General features: G+C 33.2%; 1 protein-coding gene across 2 annotated transcripts in view; it reads left to right on the forward strand.

Annotated features, from left to right (window-relative positions):
• LOC149805711 (polypeptide N-acetylgalactosaminyltransferase 14-like) overlaps positions 1 to 23,089 on the forward strand; it is a 36,012-nt gene extending 12,923 nt beyond the window's left edge. For both annotated transcript variants that reach the window (XM_089950386.1, XM_089950385.1), the window contains exons 7-15: positions 949 to 1,036; positions 1,298 to 1,367; positions 3,328 to 3,431; positions 4,443 to 4,563; positions 6,350 to 6,442; positions 9,037 to 9,120; positions 14,690 to 14,816; positions 15,698 to 15,817; positions 19,219 to 23,089. In XM_089950386.1, coding sequence (XP_089806512.1) covers positions 949 to 1,036; positions 1,298 to 1,367; positions 3,328 to 3,431; positions 4,443 to 4,563; positions 6,350 to 6,442; positions 9,037 to 9,120; positions 14,690 to 14,816; positions 15,698 to 15,817; positions 19,219 to 19,362 — 951 coding nt within the window. In that variant the 3' untranslated portion in view covers positions 19,363 to 23,089. The remainder of the gene's footprint in view (positions 1 to 948; positions 1,037 to 1,297; positions 1,368 to 3,327; positions 3,432 to 4,442; positions 4,564 to 6,349; positions 6,443 to 9,036; positions 9,121 to 14,689; positions 14,817 to 15,697; positions 15,818 to 19,218) is intronic.
• Positions 23,090 to 26,158: the final 3,069 nt, after the last annotated feature.

A 26,158-nucleotide genomic window follows, 5' to 3' on the forward strand; every position in this document is an offset into this window, starting at 1 on the left:
AATCACGAGCCATCATTATAAACAGGGTTCTTGTGACTTAAATGAAACATGGCTTGAACAGAAGGAATATAGAGATTAGCTTTGAAGAATTGAAAAAGTGATAATAAAGTACACTGCTTTCCATGCAAAACGGTCATTGATATTTTAGCGATGGGAGAGTCTGCATTGTCCAGTCATGCAAGTGCAAATTAGCATTCAGTGTTAATAAGATAAAATTGGCCTGCTGTTCTAATTACATACTTTTTTTCATGCAATTAGTGTCCATTATAGTAAAGTTAAGTACTGCCACTGCCCCAACATGCTCTCATTGGCCCACGTTTTACTAGCTTGAGTATTTTTGCTGTAAATGCATCAAATGTTCTTTAAGCAGAAATGTTGTGGACTCTAAAACTAGTCTTAAACCATTTAAGTTTTCACAAACACCTGTATGAACCATGTCTCTAAAAGTGTCAGTTGTATGATACAAGTGTTTGGTACAGAGACAGGGCTCAAAATTAATGGTTGTCTGCTTGCCCAGTCAGTTTTCACTCAGACTTGTAATTTTAATAATTTCAATAGTCAGATGGCTAGTTAATCTTGATATTTGTCTTACAGTGTATTGTGTGCTGGACTAGTGAAGATTCAGCAGGACAAGTAAATTTATCAGTCCACTAGTCCTTCTGGCTACAAAAAAAATTATGTTGATGTCTGGGCCAGAGAGTGAAAACACAATCACTAATCTATTGTTAAGGAATTTCCATTATTTTCCATTGCCATTAATTTAGTATACTCTGTATATTTACAGTGTGAAATTGTAATGATCAGTACCTTTTCAATACGTGTGGGTGATTATGTTGCAGTCAAGACAGACGACATTTCAAACAACTATTTGGTTCTCAGCATTTTTGTTGCAGTTTTGTTTTTGCAAGTGATTTTCTTTTTTTAATAAAAATAATCAATTTATTGCAGAATCCATATACAGTTGTGAGTCCAGTTCTGGATATAATTGATTCCAAGACCAATCAGTATACAGCAGGAACCGAGGGAGCAAGGGGAGGTAAATCCATTTTTTCATGCTGACAGACAAACAAGAAGACATGGAGATATGTACAGGTACTTGCTATGGTCAGAAAGTCATATTTAAAATGAGGTACAGCATAGCAAGCTACTAATATAGTAGTAAGCCTTGAACTCAAGCAGAATACGTGAAGAATTCTCACATCCTTTTCTATCATACTTGTTCTTTATAGAATAAATTATCCTATCATTGTATGTATTTTTATAAATATAACATAATGATGGGGGGGGTTCATTTCAGGGTTTGACTGGATTCTGCAGTTCAGATGGGAAGTAGTACCTGATTATAATAACACTAAAGATTTTATCAGGTAAATAATACTATTTTTTAAAACTTTAAACTTTAGTTAAATCATTTAGTCTGTATGCACCTCTAAAAGTGTCCCACACCCCCAATATGGAAAAAGTTCATTTCTTGTTCAAAATTGATTTCATAAATACCTCTTTGCTTTTTCTGATCTTTAGGAATATCCCCTTTCATTTGATATACATAGATATAGTATTTGGCTAGAAGAAAAAAATAAAATGGTTGTTCATATTTCCATCAAAACGTGTATCTCCCGATGAATGTTTTTGCACTTGGCACAGTAGCTGTGTTCACTTTATTCCAAAACCAGTGGGACACATCATTCCATAGTCTGATTATCACATTACGTTCCCAAAAGAAGTGCAATACAGTTTCAGGGAAATATTGATAAAAAGTACGTTTATCAGCATCATATGATTTTTATTTTATACAGAAATGAATTCCTTGGTAAAATTCTATGAGTAACACGAAATTGAAACCATTTTAATTTTTAATTTCTTGTTATTGTTCAAGCTTTAGCATTATGGCCATGTTCAAACTGAAAATTTAATTCCATTTATTTTCACTAGTTGGTTTAACATTCTTTTCCAAACGTGACTTGTAATAGTCTTTACATCCTTTATTGTTATGAAATACAGTTGCTAAATGTAAAGGGATAAATGGTGTCATTATATCTAACTTTTTACTTAAGAACATTGCACATTGAATAATCCCTTGAAAGGCAAGGCAATTTGTGTTGAGACTATATTAAGCTTTATGGCTATCAAAGTCATTAATAGTTCCCTAATCTGTAAGCATATCATCAATATAGATTACAGTATTTTCAAAACATTTCCTATAAAAAAATTGGTCCCTTGTTCACCCTTCCAAGGGAGTTCATCCATAAAGAGATCATGTTTTAATATAATCTTCTCATATCCGGTTTATATTTTGATCTATTCAAAGTTTCTAAGCCATAAAACCATTATGCCCAAAAGCATTTTTATTTTTTTATTTTTAGATAAAGTCATCCCATATTCAACTCCTGATAGAAACAGGTACTTAATTTCACATATTTCATTTTCAGACAAATCAACCAATTTTTTATTAGGATAACTCTACAAATCCAGGTTATTTTCAAAGCTAATATAAATCTGTCAACATCTGTATTTCACAATAAATCTGTCAACATCTGTATTTGACAATAAATCTGTCAAACAGAAACATTCTTACCTTTGACTAATTTGAATATATAAAAAAATTACTAGACAAGAAAATGTCTTAGAAGCGAAGCTAAATCCCTGTACAAGTTCCTGTTCTATTTAGGATTTCCACTTTCATCCAAAATCAACTCCCCTTAAAACAAGTGTAGGTGCCATCTTTTATATGGTCTTCACATATTATTGTAAGTTGATACAAATTACAATTTGACTGCAGAAATACAGTGGTTATATACTTATAATTACTACTGAACTTTATTTAAAAGAAAAACATTTTCTTGTGGAATCAATATTAAACAAATTGAAGATAACCCAGTAAGTTACAGCCTTCTCATTATCTTTTGAAATTGCCTGCATGAGTTCGAGTCTTGGATAAAACCAATGTCGGTAAGTGGTAAGTGAGAAAGCTTGCCAGTAGCTTCTCATGGGTCGGTGGTTCTTTCTGGGGTTTTCCCGGGTTCTTCCTCCACCATTAATATGGGTCGCCATGTACAGCCTATCTTGTGCTGAAAAATGGTGTTAAACACTACAACAACAACAACAAATCTTTTGAAATAGTCATCTCAGAATTAGAAGTACAAGGCTAACTCAGTGCAACAGAATAACAAAAGAAGTTACAGGTTTGTAAAAGTTGACAGCTCAGCAAAACGTAGATGGCAATATAGCCTGGTTCTGGATGATTATAAGAAGGCTGAGGTACAAAGTGTTTAAAAAAAGTAATGATGACATTATGAGGTGTCAATCAAAAACTTTTTATTCCATCAGATCACCAGTTGTGTTCGGAGGAGTATTTGGTGCAAGCAAAGAATGGTTTATTAAACTGGGAAGATTTGATCCGGGAATGGTGACATCTGAAGGGGATAACATAGGTGAGTTAGAACTGTGTTAGTATGATGTAAAGTAGCTGTTTAATATTAGACATTTATGCAGATTATATATTTATGCTAAGTAAAGGAGCCAAAGGTTAGTGTTGGGACTGGTTGGCCTGGTGTCAGAATAATGTGACGGGGTGGGACAGCATGCTACATGTCTGCGGCATGATGCCTTAGTGCTAGACATCACTATAAACTGCCACACTATCGCTATGACTGAACAATTTTTAAAGCTGTGTTAAAAATCCAGATCACACACACACACCAAAACTTTCCTGTTTTTTTGTACTTTAAAAGAAAATGTCTAAGTTGGTGTAGACCTAATATTATTAACCAGACGTTTGCATGTGAATACTTTTTTGAAAACATTCTGATTTTAAATGTACTCAAATAATTTCTTTAGCTAGTGAGTTTGGCAGCATTTTGTAAAAGAAACAAACAAAATGTAAACTATGCACTGTTGTATGTATATATATATATATATATATATCTAGAAGAGTACATCTATAAGAGTACAACTTCAAATATGCTAAAATACCTGAAATTAAAACTCTGACCCAGAAGATCGCTCATAATGTCACATTTATGAATAGTCACATTGCTCACATCATTGCCATTTCTATTCATAGTCACACAGTCACTGTTGAAATGATAATAGGTAATATGGCAAGTTAATACGAACTATGGTACAGAACAGGTTTTTATATTAGAATAAAAAAAGCCTTTTCATATCAATCAAACGGTACAATTTTAATTAAATAGCCACATGTCTATGTGATTTTGCAGAAATTATTGCTTCTATAGTCCCAACATTTAACTGAACAGGTAATTGAACATTAATAACCTTTTCCTATAGGCTGTCTTCAGTACTGAAAAACATTTTTGGTCACAATGAATTTGAAGATAAAGAAAATAACACCCACATTTTGGGGGGTATTTTTAGTCTGAATTCCCCAACCCCTGATCAGTTTTGAGATGTTTCTCAATACTGATTTTCTTATTATTTAGAGTTTTGCCTGAAATCATGGTTGTGTGGAGGCAGTGTTGAAATAATCCCCTGCAGTAGAGTGGGTTACATTTTTCCATCACAGCAGCCAGATTCCAATAGAAAGGATTCCTCTTATCTCAGGTAAGTTTGCTTTACAGGGTCCTTCTGTAACAGAATTCTTATTGTATAATTTATTCTAATAGAGACTATGCAATTCAGTCTTACTGAATCTCATCAAAGATGAGATGACTAGAACCATTAGAAGATTGCTACACTGTTGAGACCAAACTAGGCCAGTGTGACCTATACTTCATGTGTATGATTTAGATAAAGTTTTTGTGTTTCACAAGACTGTTGTTACAGTTGTGATGCTTGATATACATACATGTCATGAAGAGTACAGCTCCATTCCAACAAAAGTATGTTTTGTAGTTTAGGTATGCTGCAATCAGAGTTTCCTTGCTTAATTGAACTTGGATAATTAGATCAAACCAATAAAGTTTGACCGGTTAAATCATTATGTTGGCCTTTTAGACTAAAATATCACCTATTCTATAGATGATAGCTTCTTCTTTGAACATCTCTTTGTCGGGGCCCCCAAGTGGCCGAATGGTCTAAAGTGTTCTCCGTTATGGATCACTGCTATCTCACCTCTGTCTGCGTGGGTTTGAGTCTCAGATATGGATAATGTGGGTATGTGAGAAAGCTTGCCAGTAGCTTCTCATGGGTCAGTGATTCTTTCCGGGGGTTTTCCTGGGTTCTCCCTCCACCATTAATACTGGCTGCCATGTTTCAGCCAATGGTGTGCTGAAAAGTGGTGTTAAACCCTACAACAACAACAATATCTCTTTGTCTTACATGGTTTAGTTTATGATTTATCACAAGTTTTTCCATAATCTGAGATGTCTTCAATACAACCAGGAAACACTTGATAACTGAGGAGTCCCTAATGGGTAACTTCATCCAGTACAACTGAATAATAACGCTTGTGTGATAATAATATAAGCAAAACTTGTAAAGTTGCCCTCCTTGTCTTGGCCAATTTCAAGAATCATGTGAAAATATATCATTAAAAAGCTTTGTCAAATTTGACCAGTATTTTTGAAAGGTCAAAGTGATATTCAGACAGTATTGATTCTTGTTGAGATAATTTTATCTCAACCCTCAGGGAATTTAGAATTTTTTTCATTTTCATGTGGACCGCTTCAGTGGCCTAAGTGGTTAGAGCATCTGCTTCAGATGCAGGAGGTCGTGGGTTTAAATCCTAGCCAAGTCATGCCAAAGACATAAAAATGATAATCGCAGCTGCCTTGCTTGGCACTTAGCATAAGAGGTTAGTGTTAGGACTGGTGTCAGGATAATGTGACTGGGTGGAACATGATGCTACATGTCTGCAGCTTGATTCCCCGTAGTGCTAGACATCACTATAAACTGCCACACCGCAGACATTGTAGCGATATGACTGGAATATTGTTAAAGCTATGTTAAAAACCCAAAACACACACACTTTCGTGTGATTCCATTTATGAAACTTGAGAATTGAGATTTCCCGAGTTTTACTTTGTGGTACATAGGTAATTTGGAAATGGTAAGCACATGTGTCATACATTTGAACTCAGTAGATTTATCTTGTGCCCAAGATTACCAAAATTGACCTGGGGTGTTGCTCAGTTTTTTCAAAGTGCATCATTCCAGCAAGATGATTCAAACTGCCTTTATTTGTAATACTCATTCGTATGGGATGATTTAAGCTGACAATTTCTTTAATACTTATTCAGATGAGATGATTCAAACTGCCTTTTTTGTAATACTTATTCAAATGAGATGGTTCAAACTGCCTCTTTTTTATACTCATTCAAATGAGATGACTCAAACTGTCTTTATTTTTATACTCATTCATAATTTGATTGAATATTTTCATTGTCAGAAATGTCAAGAGAATAGCTGATGTCTGGTTGGAAGAATACAAAAGGTTTTTCTACCACATGAAACCCTCAGCTAGATTTTTCCCAGAAACCAGGTATATATATATTTGTCTCACCTGATCTAGAATTCTCCCAGAAACCAGGTATATATTTTTGTCTCACCTGAACTGAAATTTTCTGAGAAAGTTTTTGGCATTTTTGGCATGTTGCACAGCTTCTGAAAACTAATAAATGAACAGTCATGAAATTAGGGGGATGTATTTTCATCATTGAGGGTACTGTTTGCAAGCAAAATGAGGTTACAATGACCAGCTTTCATGTTCCAGTGACTTTGTTGGACATTTGGAATATGACTTGGTGGAGCAGACAAGATATATCATTCTGTATAATTCTTGTTTAATCATACCACTCTCCACTCTAATCAACCCCCAACTTCAAGAAATGAGCAGTCTGTTGGAATCAGTCATTGCATACATGTATTTGGTGCTCCATCCATTCCTCTGTCCTTGTATCTTTCTGTTCCTTTTCCTGTCAGAGTTTTAACCTAATATCAAGTGGTATTCTACAGATTTGATTTTCAAAAAAAGGTGTTTCATTTTTGTTATAGTATCTTTCCCAGTACTTCAGTGAAGTGTGTACTATCTTGAGCAGAGAAGGAGAAATTTAGGTGAACACCCCCACCTCACCACATCCGCTCTTAATCTGGCACATAATCTCTTGATGTCAATATATGTAATATTCCTAATTAGTAGATAAGAATTGTTATGCTAATGCTGATTTCAACATATTGCATAAATTAATTGGTGAGAAATTTATCTATTTAAAGGAACAAGTGTAAATAAATTGTGTAGATTGGGAAATTTTATAGATTGTGTTATATCTGTTTCCTTAAAAAATGAATTCATAAGGAGTTAAAAACAAAAATTGAATATCACATGATTATTAGTGCAAGGGATATTGTTTATACAATGAAAGTAATTTTGTCTCACCTCCAATTATGTAGACTGAAGCCTCATTAATGTGGATTTTCTTAAGCCAAATGTTATGATATTCTTATGAGAAATTCCAGTTGTGATAAAAAAGTGACTTACAAAACATCTAATTCATATGATTTTTAACTTTTCATTCCCTTATGTTCTGCTGAGTCTAACATATTTTGACAGTCTTGTTATCTGTTTGTTTTTATGTTGGAAGATTTCACAACTCTTTTATCCATCAGTAAATAAGGTAATATCAGAAACTGTTGCAAGTTAGAAATGGGAAAAATTTTGCTTTGACGAACTTACTAAAGATTCGTATTTGTTATATTCATTGTAATGTAATTATAGTAAATACAATAATCAGTATAATATATTAAGGATTTACAAATCAACTTGCCCAATGCCCATGGGCAAGTCCCAAAAATTGAGTTGCTATTGTTTAGTGTTCTGTTACTAACTGAAGCCAGCTTTGAAAAATAAGCAATAATATTGCTACTCTAACTTCTCATTTAGATGCTGATCATAATGTTTGTACGTATCTAGGATTCGCCAATGTCCATGTTCCTAATCTAGCATTTGGTAGTTTGTTAGCTGGCAGAGTGTAAGATTGCTTTTTGATGCATGCTGACATCTTCAGGTGAGTAAGGTGTTAATTGTTAATAATATAACTTGTAAGATTTTATTGACAGGTGTGTTTGGAAATACAAGGCACTTATCATTAAAAATTTACAACCAGGATTTCATTCAAAGTATGTGTGTTGTGATGTGATTTGATTTGGATTTTTAACGTAGCTATGAGTAAAAAATGTAATGCTCACATGCAGTGTTTATGCTGTTATTTATTTGGTAATTGACAAGAGACCAATAAGTAAATACTGCTTGAAAAACAATTAAATGAATATAAAGAAATGTTCTCAATCACAAAAGTCGGCTTGTGGAATAATTTGATGACTGTCATTGATTTCATGGTGACAAGATGATAACTGGAAGCAGAAGCAGACGTGGGTGGACATAATTACCCCGGAAGAACACAAATTAGTGAGATCATTGACAATTTTGTGACTATTTCAGTGATGGACTTAATTTAACTTTGTTTTCCTCATGGATAAATAATTAAACCTGCATGATTATTTGAAAATTGTTGGAAAGATAAAGACAAATGTTATGTATGAAAACATGACTAAAATGAAATGAATGCAGCTGTATTATTGATTATTTGAAAAATGTCCTCTCTATCTCTGTCTCGTTTAAAAATCTAGCTATTTCAAAAATATTTTCTACCAGAACATTTTTGGGGCAAGCTCAGTTTTCCCATCAGTTTGCCCAGGGCAAGCTGACTTTTAGAAAATTTGTAAATCCATGATTATATATATATATATATATATATATATATATATATATATATATAATTACACAGAAAGTAATCATTATTATGCATTATTTATTCACATAATAAAGCCAACAGAGGTTGCAGTTAATTCAATTAGCATTTTTGTTCCTCTTATGTCAGTTGGATTCACATTATTTTTAAAATGCTGAATTTCCAGTTTGAACATATTTGCAAAAAGCTGATATCTTCCAATTTTGTCAGTAATTATCTACTTGTAAAATGACAGACAAGTTAAATAATTTATTTAAAGATATACTCAGATACATTTGTGTAGAAGTATACTATTCTAACAGCAATGTTTTTATTACCACGCTTGCAGCATAGCAGAAAGAAGATCATTGAAAAAACAGTTGAAGTGTAGAAACTTTAAATGGTTCTTGGAGACTGTCTATCCAGAATTAAGGTAACATTTTTGGTTGATTTTAAATAATGGTTGCTCCTAATGCGTTTTTTTAATATACGCTCGTAAACTACCTGACTGTGATCAGAATAGTATGATCATGAGCCAGATTTTAAGATATTTTTTTTTTTTGCACGATGTTTACTGTGCTTTTGTTTTACATATCCATTTAATCTTGCATGTTTTATCAGGATTTATATATTCTGAAATCAAACTTTTATAAATCTTGATTTGTTTCAAGTTCCATTCACACTACATATATTGTGTCAACATCAAAGAAGGGGTATGTAACATATATAAAATGACATTTGTGTCTTTGTTACGAATCGGAGCAAAAGATCTTTTTCAGTCTGATGGCCTCAATATGTCTCAATGCTATATCAAACTTGTTCTTTCTGAAAATTTGAAACAAAGCATGTATGCATTTTTATATTTTTAAGGTGTGTAGGATATTGATTTTAGACTTTTTTAAAAATCAGTTCAGATAAAGTGATCTCATGATCTCATCATTTTGTGACATTAAAAGAATTCACTTACCAATGTGCACATTTCTTTGTTTATTTTATACATGGAGACTATGGTCTTAAGCCAGTGCAAATTTCATGAACTTTTTAAATAAACAAGCAGCTGTTACTTTGTGTAGAGTTGTTGACATGATACTATTTGTTATGCTTTTATAGTTAGGTACCCTTACTTAACGATATGAATTTAAATTTAGTGCAAGAAAATGCATGCCAACATACATGCTTTTGCTTTAGAAATGCTTCAACCCATAACTGTATCAAAATATAAAGTTTTCAATATTTAAAAAATCACAACATTTTACCAGCAATTATTCTCATGTTTGTATATGCAGCTATATTACTGTTAGTATAATAAAATAGTGTGTAATATCAGGAATTCTACTGCTAATGATATATAGAACACAAAACAGTAATTTTTCCACCAATCAAAATTTCAGATAACTAACAAAAAAAATTAAAAATCAGCCAAGCCTATTCACATAGTTGTTGTTCGCTTAACTGGGAAATACCATTCACCTGGCTGCCATGTACACAATCTGCAGAAAGCTTTTTTCAGATATTGTTGTTAAGATTGATACTTATAGGTTACTGCATTTTTCAGATGATATACTGCAAGACCTTGGAAGTGGAATATATCCATCTGACAAAATGAGTTCATATTTTCCCATACAAATGCAGTAACCTTTTTATATACTCATTTTCTTATTCTAAGGCTTAATTATATAAACAAAAATACATTTCAGAAAACGAAGTAACTGAATTTATGCCATATTCTAAATAAAATACACAAGTGCAGGTTCATCAGTCCACTAAAACATTATTAATGCAAACATAACTCCGCCCAGATAAATTTGAACTTAGTTGTGCTAGCAGCACTTTGGAAAGAAAATGGTGTTTGGGTCTACTTCAAATGGAAATTTATAATTATATTGTGAATTAATGCGCATTGCAACAACTACTCAATTTAGTCTGGAATGAATAGATTTTGGTATATTTGTCGATTCTATGAAATTTCATGATTATGGATTGGGTTTATCTGTGCCAATTCTGCATGAAGTATGTCTGATTTCAGCATTACAGCAACATGTTGACATCTGCAAGTGTGTTTCTGTTTTGTTATTGAATGTTTCAAATCATAATGTGCAAAAAATTTAAATTGTAATTATCAAAATGACGCTATGGAATATAATGTTCATTTTATTTTTAGTGCAGTAAGGAGGATGTAATTGCACATGGAATGTAGTTGAAATTACATTACAATTTCAAAATATATAATCAAGGTTTAGAACCCATGACATAGCTCATGTAATTTGGATTTGCTAAGAAAGTACATTTTGAGGAAATTCAGGATATTAAACTGTAAGTAAATGTTTTGCAATTCTTATTACTAGCTAAAGAAAACAGTTCATGCCTTGTCACTTGCATGTTATTTGTAAGGACCCTGTCTGGCATCTATCACTAGCCTAATTCCAAAACATTGTACCAAAACAGTTAACATGGAATGTGGCAAAGCAGCTGGTATGTGGCAGTCCACAAAACATCTGCTTTAGTTCATGCAGAAACAAATTTAATAAACCAAAATGTAAAGCACCTACTATGTGAATGTACATGATTTGTTTACAAAGTAGTTCCTAATACACTATTGGGCACACATGAGTGCAATATGAAGTGCACATGAGTGCAGTATCGTAAAATACTGAACAATTCTGACAAGGTAAAGTTAACGGAGAAAAAAATGAGCATATAATAAAATGTTTTACTCTTTAGTATTCCCTGAAACAATAGAAACTTTTCCAAGAAAAAAATCTAATTCCAGTCATACCTAAACTACTGTGCAGAAAATTTGCCATAATGACTTGCCAAAAAATGGCTAATTTGTGCATGAAATTTTACATTTGCTGTTGTCTGCTATAAATTATGCTTCTAGCTGAACCACACAATCATACTTTTAAAGTATACTTTATTTTAGTATTGCACCGAATCAAAGTAAGCAATGATCATGTTGCAACTGGTGCAAACCCTCTACCATCAATCATATAGAACAAACACAGCCTCCGATTTATGGCATACAGTTTCATGATTTTTATAATCCACACTGTCAGGCAGACAGTGTATTCAGAATATTTCAGACTTATCTCTAATTTATTCACTGTTGCCATGCAGATAGCATTGGAACTTGGCAGCTGTGCAAATAGTCTTTGTAACAAGGTTTTTATACAGCTCTCTATACAGATAGACACTATTATCAGTTTAGTATTCTTGTCATTTTGTTGAGTGTGGGATAAGGAAAAATCCCACTGGAGTTAATAGTTTTTAGGCAGGAACAAGGATTTGCAAAGTACCAGTCCACAAAATTCTGACCTTGAGGATGAGCATTTCAGCCTTGAAGGTGAGGATGAGCATTTCCTATCCATCACCAACAGATTGATTTCTCACCAACTGCAATGTTCTGCAAATGAAATAGATATTGTCAATCATAGGCAAGATAATTATAATTACAGGTCATCAAGTACATTTATGGTGGAATCAGTTGAAATAACAATAGACCTGTGCATACAATGACTGTATTAAAGTACTACAGCTCTTTCAAATGCTGATTTAGTAGCACTAACATTTGTATCTTTACCTTTTTAGTTTATGACTAGAAATTTAATTAATTTATTTCTTGTTTATTGCTAAACATCACTATATGAACAGAATTATTTTTAAAAAGATGCTGGTATTAGCTAATCTTGAGCATACATTAGTAGCAGAAGATACTAAAGTTACATGCCAAGCATGTTGCTACATGCTCATTCAAGGCCTGTTCTTCTTGATCTTTTTATTTTGTAAACAAATTACAACCTGCAGAATGCTGCTTTCACTGAGTTATCCAAAAGTCCATTACTTGTGATACATAATAGTTTGTATAATTACTATGACATATTATGCCTGGGATATGCACACATTTCAAACTTAGTTTTCCTTAAGGTATATAACAGAGTGTCACAACTTTTTAAAAGTAGGACACATTTATGAAGTGCATTTTCATAGTTATTTTTTCAGAAGATTTATTACCCATTACTAATAATTGTCAATTTTTTTAAAAATTTGGGTAATAAGTTCTATTGTTTATGTGGTAGAAAAAATTTTTTTTTGTTTTTGTTTTATAATTCTCATTTTTCAGACATATCTAAATTCTTCCATAAAATAAACTTTGTCTAATATACTTTCATTCATAGATAGACAATAGACCTCTGAAATCTACACCTACTACATTAACATGCCTACATATATCATTCCCATAAGTGTATACACTAAACACATTTATTTGTATGTCTCCATGTAACATTCACTTATAAGTATACACTTAACAGATGTTTATTTACATTGTTTGCATGTATCATTCCCATAAATGTATACACTAAACAGCCAATTATTGACATGTCTATGTGTATCATTCCCATTAAGGATTATGTTAAATGGACAATTTCAAACAATTTAAAATTACATTCTGTGATTACAGTTGGCATAATAAATTATGTATAGCATCTTTTTCATGGCCAAATATAATTCCTTGAAATTTTCATTCTTGTTGTAATGACTTCTATATTGATGCATAAATGATTGAAATTTTAATAAATCTATTCTCATCATCTGATATCACTCTTAAGTTTAAGTAACTTAATAATGCAGCTCTATTAGACTAGTTGTGCATGCCTTAATGACTTTTCAAAAAGCTTTTCTCTAGCCTTATGAATTATTCTCCTTTTTCTTCTTCTTTTTCTTCTTTTTTCTTCTTCATATTATTATTATTATTATTATTATTATTGATGATAATTGTACAGCAATGTCCAACATGTTCATTGTACTCTGAACAGCCTGATGTTGACTTTACTTCTGGAAGTACATGTATTTAATTTGGAGGAAATCAGGAAAGCATCAAACATCAAAGTGTCGACAAAACTGGGAATCGAATTCAAGCCCACTGAGATGCAAAGCAAGCACATTACTATATTTTAGCCTGGCCCTAATCATTATTATTATTATTAGCAGAAATAGTGTTGTTGTTAGTAATGTTGATGCTAATGTCAATTATGCATGTACTAATGTTGGTTGGTTTTTCTGAAAATATTTCAGTGCAAGATATGCAGATACATTCTACTGTATTGTTATTCCTTTATCATTGACAAACATCAAGATCTATATTGACATCATTTATACCAGGAGTGAAGTTGTTTCCAGGAAACATAAACATCCCATAAATTGTATTCTTTGGTGACAATTCCAAAACTGGTTCCATTAAACCAGGTTTCAGATCTTTTTGAAATCTTGATACTTCTGATAACAGTAGTAAAATTAATTGTCACTTGCAGTAGATAATTAATTCATTCAATGTTTCTTTACATATTATCTTGTATGAACTTTTCTTGGACTTGTTGCCTGTTTTTTGCTAATTCATTTCATAACAGTATAACATACTAGTGCTGGTTTTCAAGCTGAAGATCCAGCATGCTTACCTGCAATAACACAATGTGTCATGCATAGAATATGACTTTTTCTTCCAAACCCCACAACATAGGTGTGTTTTGAAAAAGATGATATCGATAATCTTAGAAAAAAGAAGGAAAAGAACCAACCTTTTTTTACCACTGCTATACCTGACCAAAGCACGTAATCTGTGTACACAGTAAACAGTCCTTCTTAGAGCCCATGTAAAACTATGCTTGGGGCAGTTTATACAGCTGATTGTCACAGAGTGGATTAAAAAGTAATGTGGTCAGAGAGAAACAACCACCATTTCACACATTACTTACCTGGCTGATAATAGCTGGGGTTTAATGCTACTTTGGAAGAGGCCTTTAGGCTATAATGCATAGGTAAAATACACTAAGTGGAACAGCCCAAATTGTTTGAGTTCAATACACTCATAGAAATCTATGTTGAAGAACAAAAGTTAGGTATGTCTGCATCAATGCCATATTTCTGCCCCAATAAAACCAAGGGGCCAGCATGCATGGGCTTATCCTTGGATAAATAAAATATGCAAGATGCTATTAATTTTCCAGGCTTCCTGTTACAGATGAGATATTGTTTGGCAAAATTAGTCAGGCAGGAATGTGTTTAGATGTGGTGGTTGGGCAGGCTCCAGCTATTGTTAAACTCCTGCCGTGCAGAGAGGGAAGAGACAGACAGGTAAAATTAAAGACTGGACTTGTTTATGTAAATTATAATTAATTGTACATGGTTTCAGTAAGTTCATTATATTTGTAACTTCAGATTTATTTAATTTGCTTAGTGGGAGATAGATGAAGCATGGGACTAGTAATCCAAGAGTTATAGGTAATAGATACCCCCTCCCCACCAGTAATTGGGAAAGGCACTTAGAACCCATTTCTTCAGCATGATATACATAATAATGTGTTAAGAGTGTTTTAAAACCAACAAAAAAAAGAAAAACCAAACTTGTAATTTGTTTCTGGGCAATTTACTTATTGAACTGCCATTGTACCATTAGGAATAAAGGGATTATTGCAAATTAAGTCTCCTTGCTAATTCCATGAAAATGTATGTTCATAGAGTATGTGTTCTTTGCAGTATTTAACTTCATTTTCATTGTAACGATCAGCATTTTTTTTGCAAAGTCATGTGAAAACTTTTTCAGTTGCAGAGGTTTTAAACTTTTTATTAGCATTCTTTAGGTGAAAGGAAATCAGGAAGATCAGAAATACATTAAAACATTTTTTAAAAAGTCCACAAGAGTATAGGTATTTATTGTAAGTTCATTGTAATTAATATTGTATAAATTTAGACAGTTCTAAATTTTGTCCCACAATATTATATTTCTTACATAACTCTGAGCTACTTGAATTGAAGGACAAATGTATAACACCCAGTGGAATTGGGTTGATTGAATCTAATTGAAAACAATTCAGATATCAACATGTAAAATTTATCTGTAGCTCATAGTCTCTAATTTCAACAATATGAACATAAAATTGAAACATGAAAATCATGTTGCACAATAGCAAGATAAAGGTACCATTTGATAAAGATTTGTTTCCCTTTTATCACAGACATGGTCCTGGAACAAGTCAGGGGTCATAACCACTGGAAGCGCATGTTTGACATCAGACCTAATAGAGACACATGGTTATGTAATGCTCCAATACTGTCTCAAAGAATGGAAATCACAGGTAAAGAAACCAATCAGCAAACTTTAAACATTATTTGATTGTATGTTTCTTATTTAACAAGTTCTAACATGAATACAATCTCAGGGATACTACACAGTCTTGATGGCCCATTCATTGGCGTAATATGACAATTGAAATAGAGGAAATTTAACCCTTAAATGAACTGCCAAAGCTCTAGCTCTTCCTTGTGAAGTAGCAGGGACTGAATCCAGGTATTGAAAAGTTACAAAGTGAATATTTAACTGCATCCTTATCCAGTCATTACTTAACAAAAATATCAGACATTAAATACATCCATATGGAACTCATTCTTCTCAGAACTGAATATTGGCTTAGTCTGTCCATGTCTGGTTCTCACATGGAACGAGGCTATTATGGCCAAATTGCCAGATTGCTCAATTATAAAGAATTCCTTATGAATTGATTCTAGCATGATTTTATCTCCCTTAGAAACTTTTCTTGCAAGAGAGCAACTTCACTGGCTTAGGATATGATGTCTTAACCATACAGTTAACACATTGGAACCATGGCTAGTGAAGATGGAAAGAGAGGTACAGCATGTTTTTTGAAAATAGATTGCAAACTGTTCACTAGGTGTTACTTCTCATTTTCCGACATCACTGAAGTGCACATTGTAGGAACAGATTGCTGTCAGTATTTTCATTTGTTTTCTTTGAAAACAATGTTCACTTCTGCAAAGTTGCTTTGCTGTTGCTAGGTTTTCCTGTACCCTATTTTCAACTCCGTTTTGATGTATATACAATGGTGATGTCAAGTATACACTGAAAAGCAGTGACAAATACGTGGGTGTATAATTGACACACTGGGTAAACCCAGTCGACCTTACGCAAGATGATAGATTGCTCCGCCTACCAAACCACGTGACATAATGTCCTGCTAACCTCTGACAAACATGCAGTATTTGGCAAAGAAAAATGTTTCAGCTTAAGTGAAATGTTTAATGAAAATATTTTGTATTATTCTTAAAAATGTAAAATTTAAAAGTTGCATAAATTATACTGCAGTAAACAATATTTATACATATAGTATGTTATTTCCATTTTAAAGCTGCTTGAGAACTCATTCATGTACAAGGAAATTCACTCCAAAAGATGCTGATGTATTTAGTAAATAATCTTATTCTCATTAATTTTATCTGGCTTATGTTCATGCTACCTTGAAAGTAAATTAATTTAAAATTAATAACAAAATCATAAATAATTACTGTTTAGAAGTATACTGTTGTACGTAATAATTTTGAAGTTCTACTATGTTCATCAGATGGAATTTTGATCACTGATGTATGTTAATGTAAACATGTAAAATGTATGGGATGATAATTATCTGAAACCATTGTTTTTGTATTTCTTTAATATTACATTTTGTATCCCCACCCCTTCTTCAGCCCAATGAGACTGTAAAGAGTCACTCTAGTGTCTGAATTATTGAGACAATAAATCATTATTTTTGGGACAAGCCAACATTAAACTGTAAATTTTCAAACTTTAAAATAATGTGGTCTGGGGTTCAGTGCTTCCTGTACCAAAAAAAAAAATAATATACATCAATCAAAGTCTGAAAGTTGGGGGGCTCTCCACACATTCTAGCTTTTATTTTTACATATATTTTTTAATTTCAATTATTTGTTTCCCTTCAAATTATCAATGGGACATGCTTTTCTACATACTTTTATGCAAACAAACATGTTGTAATTGCCATCAATTGTTTCCCTGTTCAGCTGATCGTACATGTGATCACATAAAAGTCTTTATCCATCTAAGTTTTTTCTATGTGTTGGGAAAGGAATAAATCTATTTCCTCCATTTAGACGATCTCAGACATGATTTTTCTCCTGACTTGAATCAGATTTTTCAACAACCTGTAAATTATTTGTTCCATATAATAGTTAGCACATGACTCTTGTAAAGAGTATTCTGATTGGTCAAAGGTTTAAATTCATCCAGTGAATCTTTGTGTAATGGAAACTGATGGCAATGGAAAGAAGAAGCATGCTTGCAAAACATGGCATCCTGAGTTGTTGAGAGATACCATGACACAAAAAGTTTAGATAAAGGTTTAAAAAACATGGAAATGGAAATGGCTGGAGCAAAAAGTTGATGGAAATTTAATGGGTCAGTTTATAAGAAAACAGAATGCTAGAGGACTGGCATTTTGTGACCTCTGCTCTACGGTAATCGTGGTTGGATGAGTTTGGAACAGCACCTAAAAAGAAGCTGCATACAGAAAAATTGAAGCTCAGAAGGCATCTGAAAAAGATCAGTTAATTACTATAAGAAGAAAGATTTCTTGCATGAGAGAACAGATGTAGCCCTCTGTCAGAATATGCGCACTGCATGTTGCCAATACAAGCACCAGCTTGAAAGGAAAAAGGCACTCATTGAGAAGGAAAAGAAATAATTGCACATTGAGCCAAAAAAGCCAGTGGTGGCAAAAAGTAAGGCTAAAGAAATCTTTGCCAAAGTCACAAAAAGAGCTTGACTGTCATATCAACAGGTTTTGTCCATTGGAGAAAAAGTCAAGGGAATGTATGGGATTATTTGTATATAGTTGATGTACTTCGGTGTTAATTTACAGATTTGTTATGAAAAGAGAGAAGTATATGCTTGCTGCAAAACTTTACAAATTATTGTGACTTAATTACAGTGTGAACACACATGCACATGAAATAACTTCAGCATCAATAGCATTGGAGAACAAATTCATGTGACTATAAATATTGTTAAATTATTGAAGCAAAAGTGAACATTTTTGGTGAGTTTATTAGTTTTTCAAATGATTATTTTGGTTTATTTTATGATCATAAGTTGCACCAGGAGCAGTTTTTTATGAGTGTAAAATGCGTTTTTGGCCAAGGGTCCCTCAAGGCCCTGTTGGGGGAGGACCCCTAAACCCACCTTAAAACATTTTCATTTTTTTTTATTGGAGACCAAAATCATGTCTGCGATTTGGATATCAACAGTCAGAATTATAAGGCTCACATTGACTTCTTTTTACCCTATCAGTCGAGAAGTCAACAAATCATTGCAAAAATTGTAAATACTTATAATAAATTCATTATTACCACAAGCAGCTTGTCAGAGGAAAATGGCAGACATAAGCAATGCCTGGAAGTATGTTTGATTTACACTCGCTGATTGGTTAATTGATCAGCATGATTGACAAGTGGCAATAGGTCAGTTGTCTTGATTCAGACAAATATATCAGCTTGAATTGACATAATTATGGAATGAAGAATGCTAATAAAAATTAATAAGATTGTATAATTGGAATGTTAGGTTTCCTTTAGTAAGACTTCAGATTTGTTGTATCAAATTGTAAAAATCAACATTTGCAATTGTACACTTTCTTCACATTAATTGGATTTTGCTGTGCTATTCCAGATTTGGAGTCTTAAACATGGACAGATTGTCCTGGCTGATACAGAGATGTGTATGGACAGTTACAAAGCTGAATCAGGGATTGTGATTGCACCATGTGAGGAACTCTTGCCCTCACAGCAGTGGCACTTTGGTCAGCAGACATAAGAGAGAAATTAGTGTTAGGACCACAGATCATTCTTTGCCAAATTGACCAGTTGCCAATACACACACATATATGGACTTGGTTTGGTGTAATTCCTGCATGCAATAAACATCATACAATTGAATTACTTGTTAACCTATGCATTTATAAAAGTTTTCTTTTTCAGTTCATGATAATGACAAAAACCAGTTAAACTTTATTTTGTTTTCAAAACAGTTCCACTTTATTTTGTTCTCAAAACAATTCCATTTTCATTTTATTTTGTTATCAAAATAGTTCAATTTTATTTTGTTCTCAAAACTTGTAATGACTTTTCAGACAATCAAGGTTAAAGAGAGACTTGGTTTTTTGTTACTTGAGAAGCATTGATAGCAGAAAGTTTAGCAAAAGCAGTTTCATTATAATTAATTGATGCAGTTTTCATTTCATGTCAGAATAAAATTATTCTATATTACATTATCAAAATTAGCATCATTGATTACTTCTATTAAAAGAGAAATACTTCAGGTTCAGTCATTTCTGTGAGTCAGCTTAGTTCTTTTATGTTGTCTTCAGAAATTTTTAATTTAATGTACATTTCAATTTCAGTTAAATGTTCCTTTTAAAATTTACAGTGTTTGTAAACTTTTACTTCATTCAAACTTCCCTAAACTAGCAACTCTGTAGCCATGCTTCCTCTGCAGACTGGCTACATATTTTGGTTCCCAAAATTCCATTTTAATACTAAACAAACCTGTGTGTTTGTGATTTGGATTTTAACGTAACTTTAAAAAAAAAATCAGTCATATTGCTACGACATCTGCATTGTGGCAGTTTATAGTGATGTCTAGCACTGGGGCATCATGTCGCAGACATGTAGCATGATGTCCCACACAGTCACATTATCCTGACACCAGGCCGAACAGTCCTAACACTAACCTCATAATGCTGAGCGCCAGGCCAGGAGAGGAAGCTGTTAGTACCATTTTTGTAAGTCTTTGGTATGACTTGGCCAGGAATCAAACCCATGATCTCCCACATCCGAGGCAGATGCTCTAACCACTAGGCCACTGTAGCGGTCTAAACAAACCTGCCTCTCCTGGTCACCTCTGTACAATGGCCATAACTATTGGTCCTGATGGTGTCAAGCTAAGAGAAGTTTTACTAAATTTTCTTGTAGAAACTTGTAACTTAAATTAGATACAAGTTATTTCCATTTTTAATGATATCAGGCCACTTGGGTCCCTTGTTGATACATTATCAACTTCAGATTATTTTTTTATAGATTCTGCCAAAATTAAATGTTGATTTTCAGAAGTTTTCAATTCATAAAATGTAAGTATTATATTTCAAGAAGAATTTATCTGTCTCAACATTTTGATCACAGCCTAGAAAAAAAATGAAAATAGTAATAACTTGAACCTTGGCACTATTACATTATTGTGTGTGTGTGATGAAACATGGCAATTTTAGTTGATTTGATTGCCATTTAATTGGGGGGGGAGATTCCACTTTCTGAGATAAAATAAACTATTACTCTTTCTATTTTTCTTCTTCGGCTGCCTCATCTCCCATTTTGATGGTATAATATAGCCAATAATGTTTCAATGAATTCAGTATACACAGGTATAGCAAACATTTGCTCAAAGTGTCCTAAAATTGAAACTGAAATCTTTTTTAACTGACATCAGATCTTGGAAATCAAAATTCTTGAGCTTAAGTTTGAGCTTGAGATTTTGTTTTGACCAAGCACAAAAGATGTTACTTCTATGATTTTGGTTAGGACAATTACAAATGATGTCACTTTTGACAGCTTGTTTCTGATTGGCTAAATTATAGACTCAAACTCAGAGTTAAGATTTTGGGGAGAATTTAACAAGTACAGTGCAACCTGTCTTAAGAAACACCTGTGTAAAAGACACCTGCCCAGATTAATTGTATGTGTGATTTTCAGTTTCTTTATAAAGGACACATGCTAATTACCTTGTAGATTTTGAATCAAGATTTGTTGACAACAGAACATGTTTCATGCATTCCATCAAATCGTGAGAGTTTCTGAAAGTAAAATATATGATACGGTGCAAAAAATGATATTCAGCTTTAAAAGTTCAGAATTATTATTAAGAGTAAAGTTCCAGTGTCAGTTATGCAGTGAGTATGCATGTTATATCTTCCTGAATAACAGGGAAACCCTCTAATGTAGACCCTAAAATAATGGCAAAATATTTAAGAAATCTTCGTGATGGTATTAAAGAATCGACAAAAACAGTGTCTATAATTTTAGAAAAAAAACATAAAGAAGAAATGCTGTCTGAATGCTGTGCCATAAGTATCAAATCTTTGAGTGACAGTGTATGATTGTCGCAAAGATCATTTTCCTAGGTCCATTATTTCAAAGATAACTAAACAGAAATTTTCAAGGTGACTTTCAAAAGTGCTCTTCACTATCTAGATATGATATTTAAAACATGTTTCTAGGTGCTTTAACATTGTATCCTTAGTCTTTTTTCTTGAATTAATACTTATACCCTTCAATGCACACCGTTTTCTTGGAACAATATAGCTGTGAACATAAATAAAAAAATTCTAATTGTATGTGAAACAAAAAATGTTTTGATGATGCTACCATATTATCTTTACATTGTTGCAATTTTGTATTAATTTGTTAAAAATTGCCATCTATTCTCTCATGTAGAAATATGTAGTAATAGATCCTTTTTCAACATTGTACCACATGTGTTTCTTACAATGTAAACCTGCATAATACTTTTTTTTACATGATGTATGATTTTTATTCTATTTCACATTCATTTGTGCCATGCATAAGATTTTTAATGTGATGTATTTTCATATGAAGTCTTCCATTTTTATCTTTTAAATGCATCATTTTGTATTACATACCTAGTCAGCTTATGAGTTAAGGTGCAATAGATGCAAATATTATTTGTTAAAAACTGCAATCAGAATGGTAAACTTTCATGTAGTAGAGATGTGCATGTAAGGAGTGCCTCTTTGTTTAAATGGGCATGGAATAAATACCTTTTATCTGGTTTAAACATGCATGAATATTTTTGTCTGGTTTAAACCGACATGGAATGAACAACTTTTTGTCTGGTTTAAACTTTAGTACTGTGAATTCATTCATTTTTGTGGGCATCATCTTTTGTGCTTTTGCAAAGAATAGATTTTCATTTGTACTTAATATTCATCTCACAGATATAAGTCATAGACAATTTTCATTTAGTAATTTAAATATTTGCTTTGTAGAAACAACAAACCCCACAGAAATATATAAAGTTTTCACATTCAACCATGGCTCTATAAAATATTTGGTGAAAGTATGCACTTTCCTTGCAAGACCAGAACAAAACTTTTGTAAACTTTGAAAACACGATTGAATTGGCTGATGAGATTAGGTACCATGTGGCTCTTTGATGAGGTGGTGGCATACTTTGCATAGACATATTGGGACATACCTCCTGTGTTAGCATCTGTTAAAACAAAGATGCCAGATGATATCCTTTTAAGCTTGAGATAGGCTGTCTACTTCAGTGTTCAAAGAAGTATGTCTGTATAAGTATTGATACAAATAGATATTGCCTTGTAGTTTCAGCTGTATAATATTTGGTTGAAATGCCCTCTATCGATAATACTGCTCAATAAATCATTATGCCAGACCTCATATGGCAGACATGTCATGGAGCCATATTAGACATGAAAAAGACTATAAATAAAGATGAAGTTACAGAATATATTTACTCTGTTATTTTGTACTCGATTGATATTTATGCATAGTTACCTGGAGCCATGGATGGCCAAGTGGACAAAGAAGCTTGCCTTTACAGATCACTAACATTGCACCTTTTTTTCATGGGTTTGAGTCTCAGCTCAGTCAATGTGGGTACATGGGAAAGCTTGCCAGTTACATCCCATGGGTCAGTGCTTCATCCTGGAATTTTACTAGGTTTTTCCTCCACCATATATATGAAAGCCTATCATGTGGACAAAAATGACGTTAAAACCCCCCAACTAAACAGCATAGTCACCTGGACAGGAAAAAAACCTGTTCATTGTTTACTTACTGCAGACTTTTGTTTATGGAAAATTATTGATGTCTTACATTCATTTGAACTTTAAGTGACGACACTCTTATTAAAGAAGGTGAAAATGTCAACATTGGAAACTATTATCATCTTAAGTGGCACATCATGAACTTATACTGGCATATTTTACTGTTTTGTCAAAGACCATAATTCCAGTTTGGAAATTAATTAGAAAAACTTCAATTCTAGCATTTTCCAATAAAACTACATCTTTAAGGGATTTTGTGAATAATTAGAATGATTCCATTTTTCAAAGTGATGTGTATAGGGCTGGATTAACCCATAGACTGGATTAACTCATAGGCTAATAAAGAGCCTTTTTGGAATGCCTATTTTGCAAGCCCTCCTGACATATATAATATTCTTTTAGGTCCTTAATTCCAAATATGTAAACTCCTTTAGACCTTCCATTCCAGTATGTAATACAACTTTAGACCTTCCATTCCAGTATGTAATACTCCTTTAGACCTTCCATTCCAGTATGCAATACTCCTTTAGACCTTCCATTCCAGTATGTAATACTCCTTTAGACCTTCCATTCCAGTATGTAATACTCCTTTAGACCTTCCATTCCAGTATATAATACTCCTTTAGACCTTCCATTCCAGTATGTAATACTCCTTTAGACCTTCCATTCCAGTATGTAATACTCCTTTAGACCTTCCATTCCAGTATGTAATACAACTTTATACCTTCCATTCCAGTATGTAATACTCCTTTAGACCTTCCATTCCAGTATGTAATACTCCTTTAGACCTTCCATTCCAGTATGTAATACTCCTTTAGACCTTCCATTCCAGTATGTAATACAACTTTAGACCTTCCATTCCAGTATGTAATACTCCTTTAGACCTTCCATTCCAGTATGCAATACTCCTTTAGACCTTCCATTCCAGTATGCAATACTCCTTTAGACCTTCCATTCCAGTATGTAATACTCCTTTAGACCTTCCATTCCAGTATGTAATACTCCTTTAGACCTTCCATTCCAGTATGTAATACTCCTTTAGACCTTCCATTCCAGTATGTAATACTCCTTTAGACCTTCCATTCCAGTATGTAATACTCCTTTAGACCTTCCATTCCAGTATGTAATACTCCTTTAGACCTTCCATTCCAGTATGTAATACTCCTTTAGACCTTCCATTCCAGTATATAATACTCCTTTAGACCTTCCATTCCAGTATGTAATACTCCTTTAGACCTTCCATTCCAGTATGTAATACTCCTTTAGACCTTCCATTCCAGTATGTAATACTCCTTTAGACTCTCCATTCCAGTATGTAATACTCCTTTAGACCTTCCATTCCAGTATGTAATACCCCTTTAGACTCTCCATTCCAGTATGTAATACTCCTTTAAACCTTCCATTCCAATATGTAATGGATACTTAGGCCCTCCATCCCTATTAGACTTAAGAATCTCAAAACCATAATTCTGCCCTGTCTTGGTGAATGGCAAGTTTAATATGGATTCCATCACAAAATTGGCAACCCATTCAGAGAGTAATTTCTTACTACAGTAAATGGCAAGACCAGGGACATGTCATAGCACACATTTCGCAGCGGGAACACATAGTTTTGTATTCATATGGCAAAAATGTGATCTACCATCATGGTTTTTTCTCCAAGACTCTCAGTACATAATGTAATCTTACCTACCAGAAATTAGCGAATATACCACATGGGTTATCCAAGTTTTTCCCTACCATCCACCCCCTGGGTATATATGTTTGCATGTTATACAGTATGATTTTGAATTGTATTGCCATATTGTAGTAATATTTTAAAAGGAGTCTTTTACAGTTTCAAAAACATCAAGTTTGAAATAGTAAACGAGTCTAATGTTGATTATATAGTTATCCTTGACATTACCGCTAAATTGTTTGAATTTTATGGACAATGTTGTAACAAGAAGATAAGATCAGTATCATGTTCAAATTAATAACTTACTAAATTTTACTTTTTTTTGACAATTTTTTTAACAATAGCCCAGCTCCACCCCCTTTGGAAAATAAATGATCGAACTTCCGTCTTAGTGGACGGTTGAACCGCGTCCCTAACTTGGTTTACTTGAGAGTTATCTGGGATTAACGTCTTAGCTGATGGCATGACCTATGTAGGTTAGGTTCCTAAACAATTCATGGCACTTACATTGTCTTTAGGCAAGTCCCGCCTAAGTCGTTCTAAAACCTATGTCAGCAAAATTATATGATCGTCCCAAGTAGCTGTCGCTAGTGGTAAGTCGTCCATGATATTCGAAACTCCAGTCCTTTAACGGTTAGAGTCATTTTCTGTTCATACGGTTGAATGGACCCCGAATGGCATTACTACCTCATGGTATGTTCTGTCTGGGTTTGCAAAGGCAAGTCTTGCTCTGTCTTCCCTTCAAACTGGAATTTACCAATACCCTTTTGATAGATCAATTTTCTAAACCTATTTGTCCTCCCTTCTCGGTTACAACAGACGGTCCCTTCGAAGAGACTTGAGTTATAACGACAACAACAGCAACATTTTTCACCCATCTCGAACTGTCGTTCCTTCATTTTTTCTGTTACAATACTTAGTTTGACTTCCCTCTTGCGTCTTGGAGATTATTCTGCGCCAAGTTACAAACTTCCTCCAACTTATTACAGATATCAACAACATACTGATATGTTGTGCGTACTTCCTCGGATGCATGTTCATCTGTTATGATAGGGATTCATATCAACATT

This window comes from Sinohyriopsis cumingii, chromosome 2, assembly GCF_028554795.1.
Source record: "Sinohyriopsis cumingii isolate HCF-2022 chromosome 2, ASM2855479v2, whole genome shotgun sequence".
Taxonomy (NCBI): Eukaryota; Metazoa; Mollusca; class Bivalvia; order Unionida; family Unionidae; genus Sinohyriopsis; species Sinohyriopsis cumingii.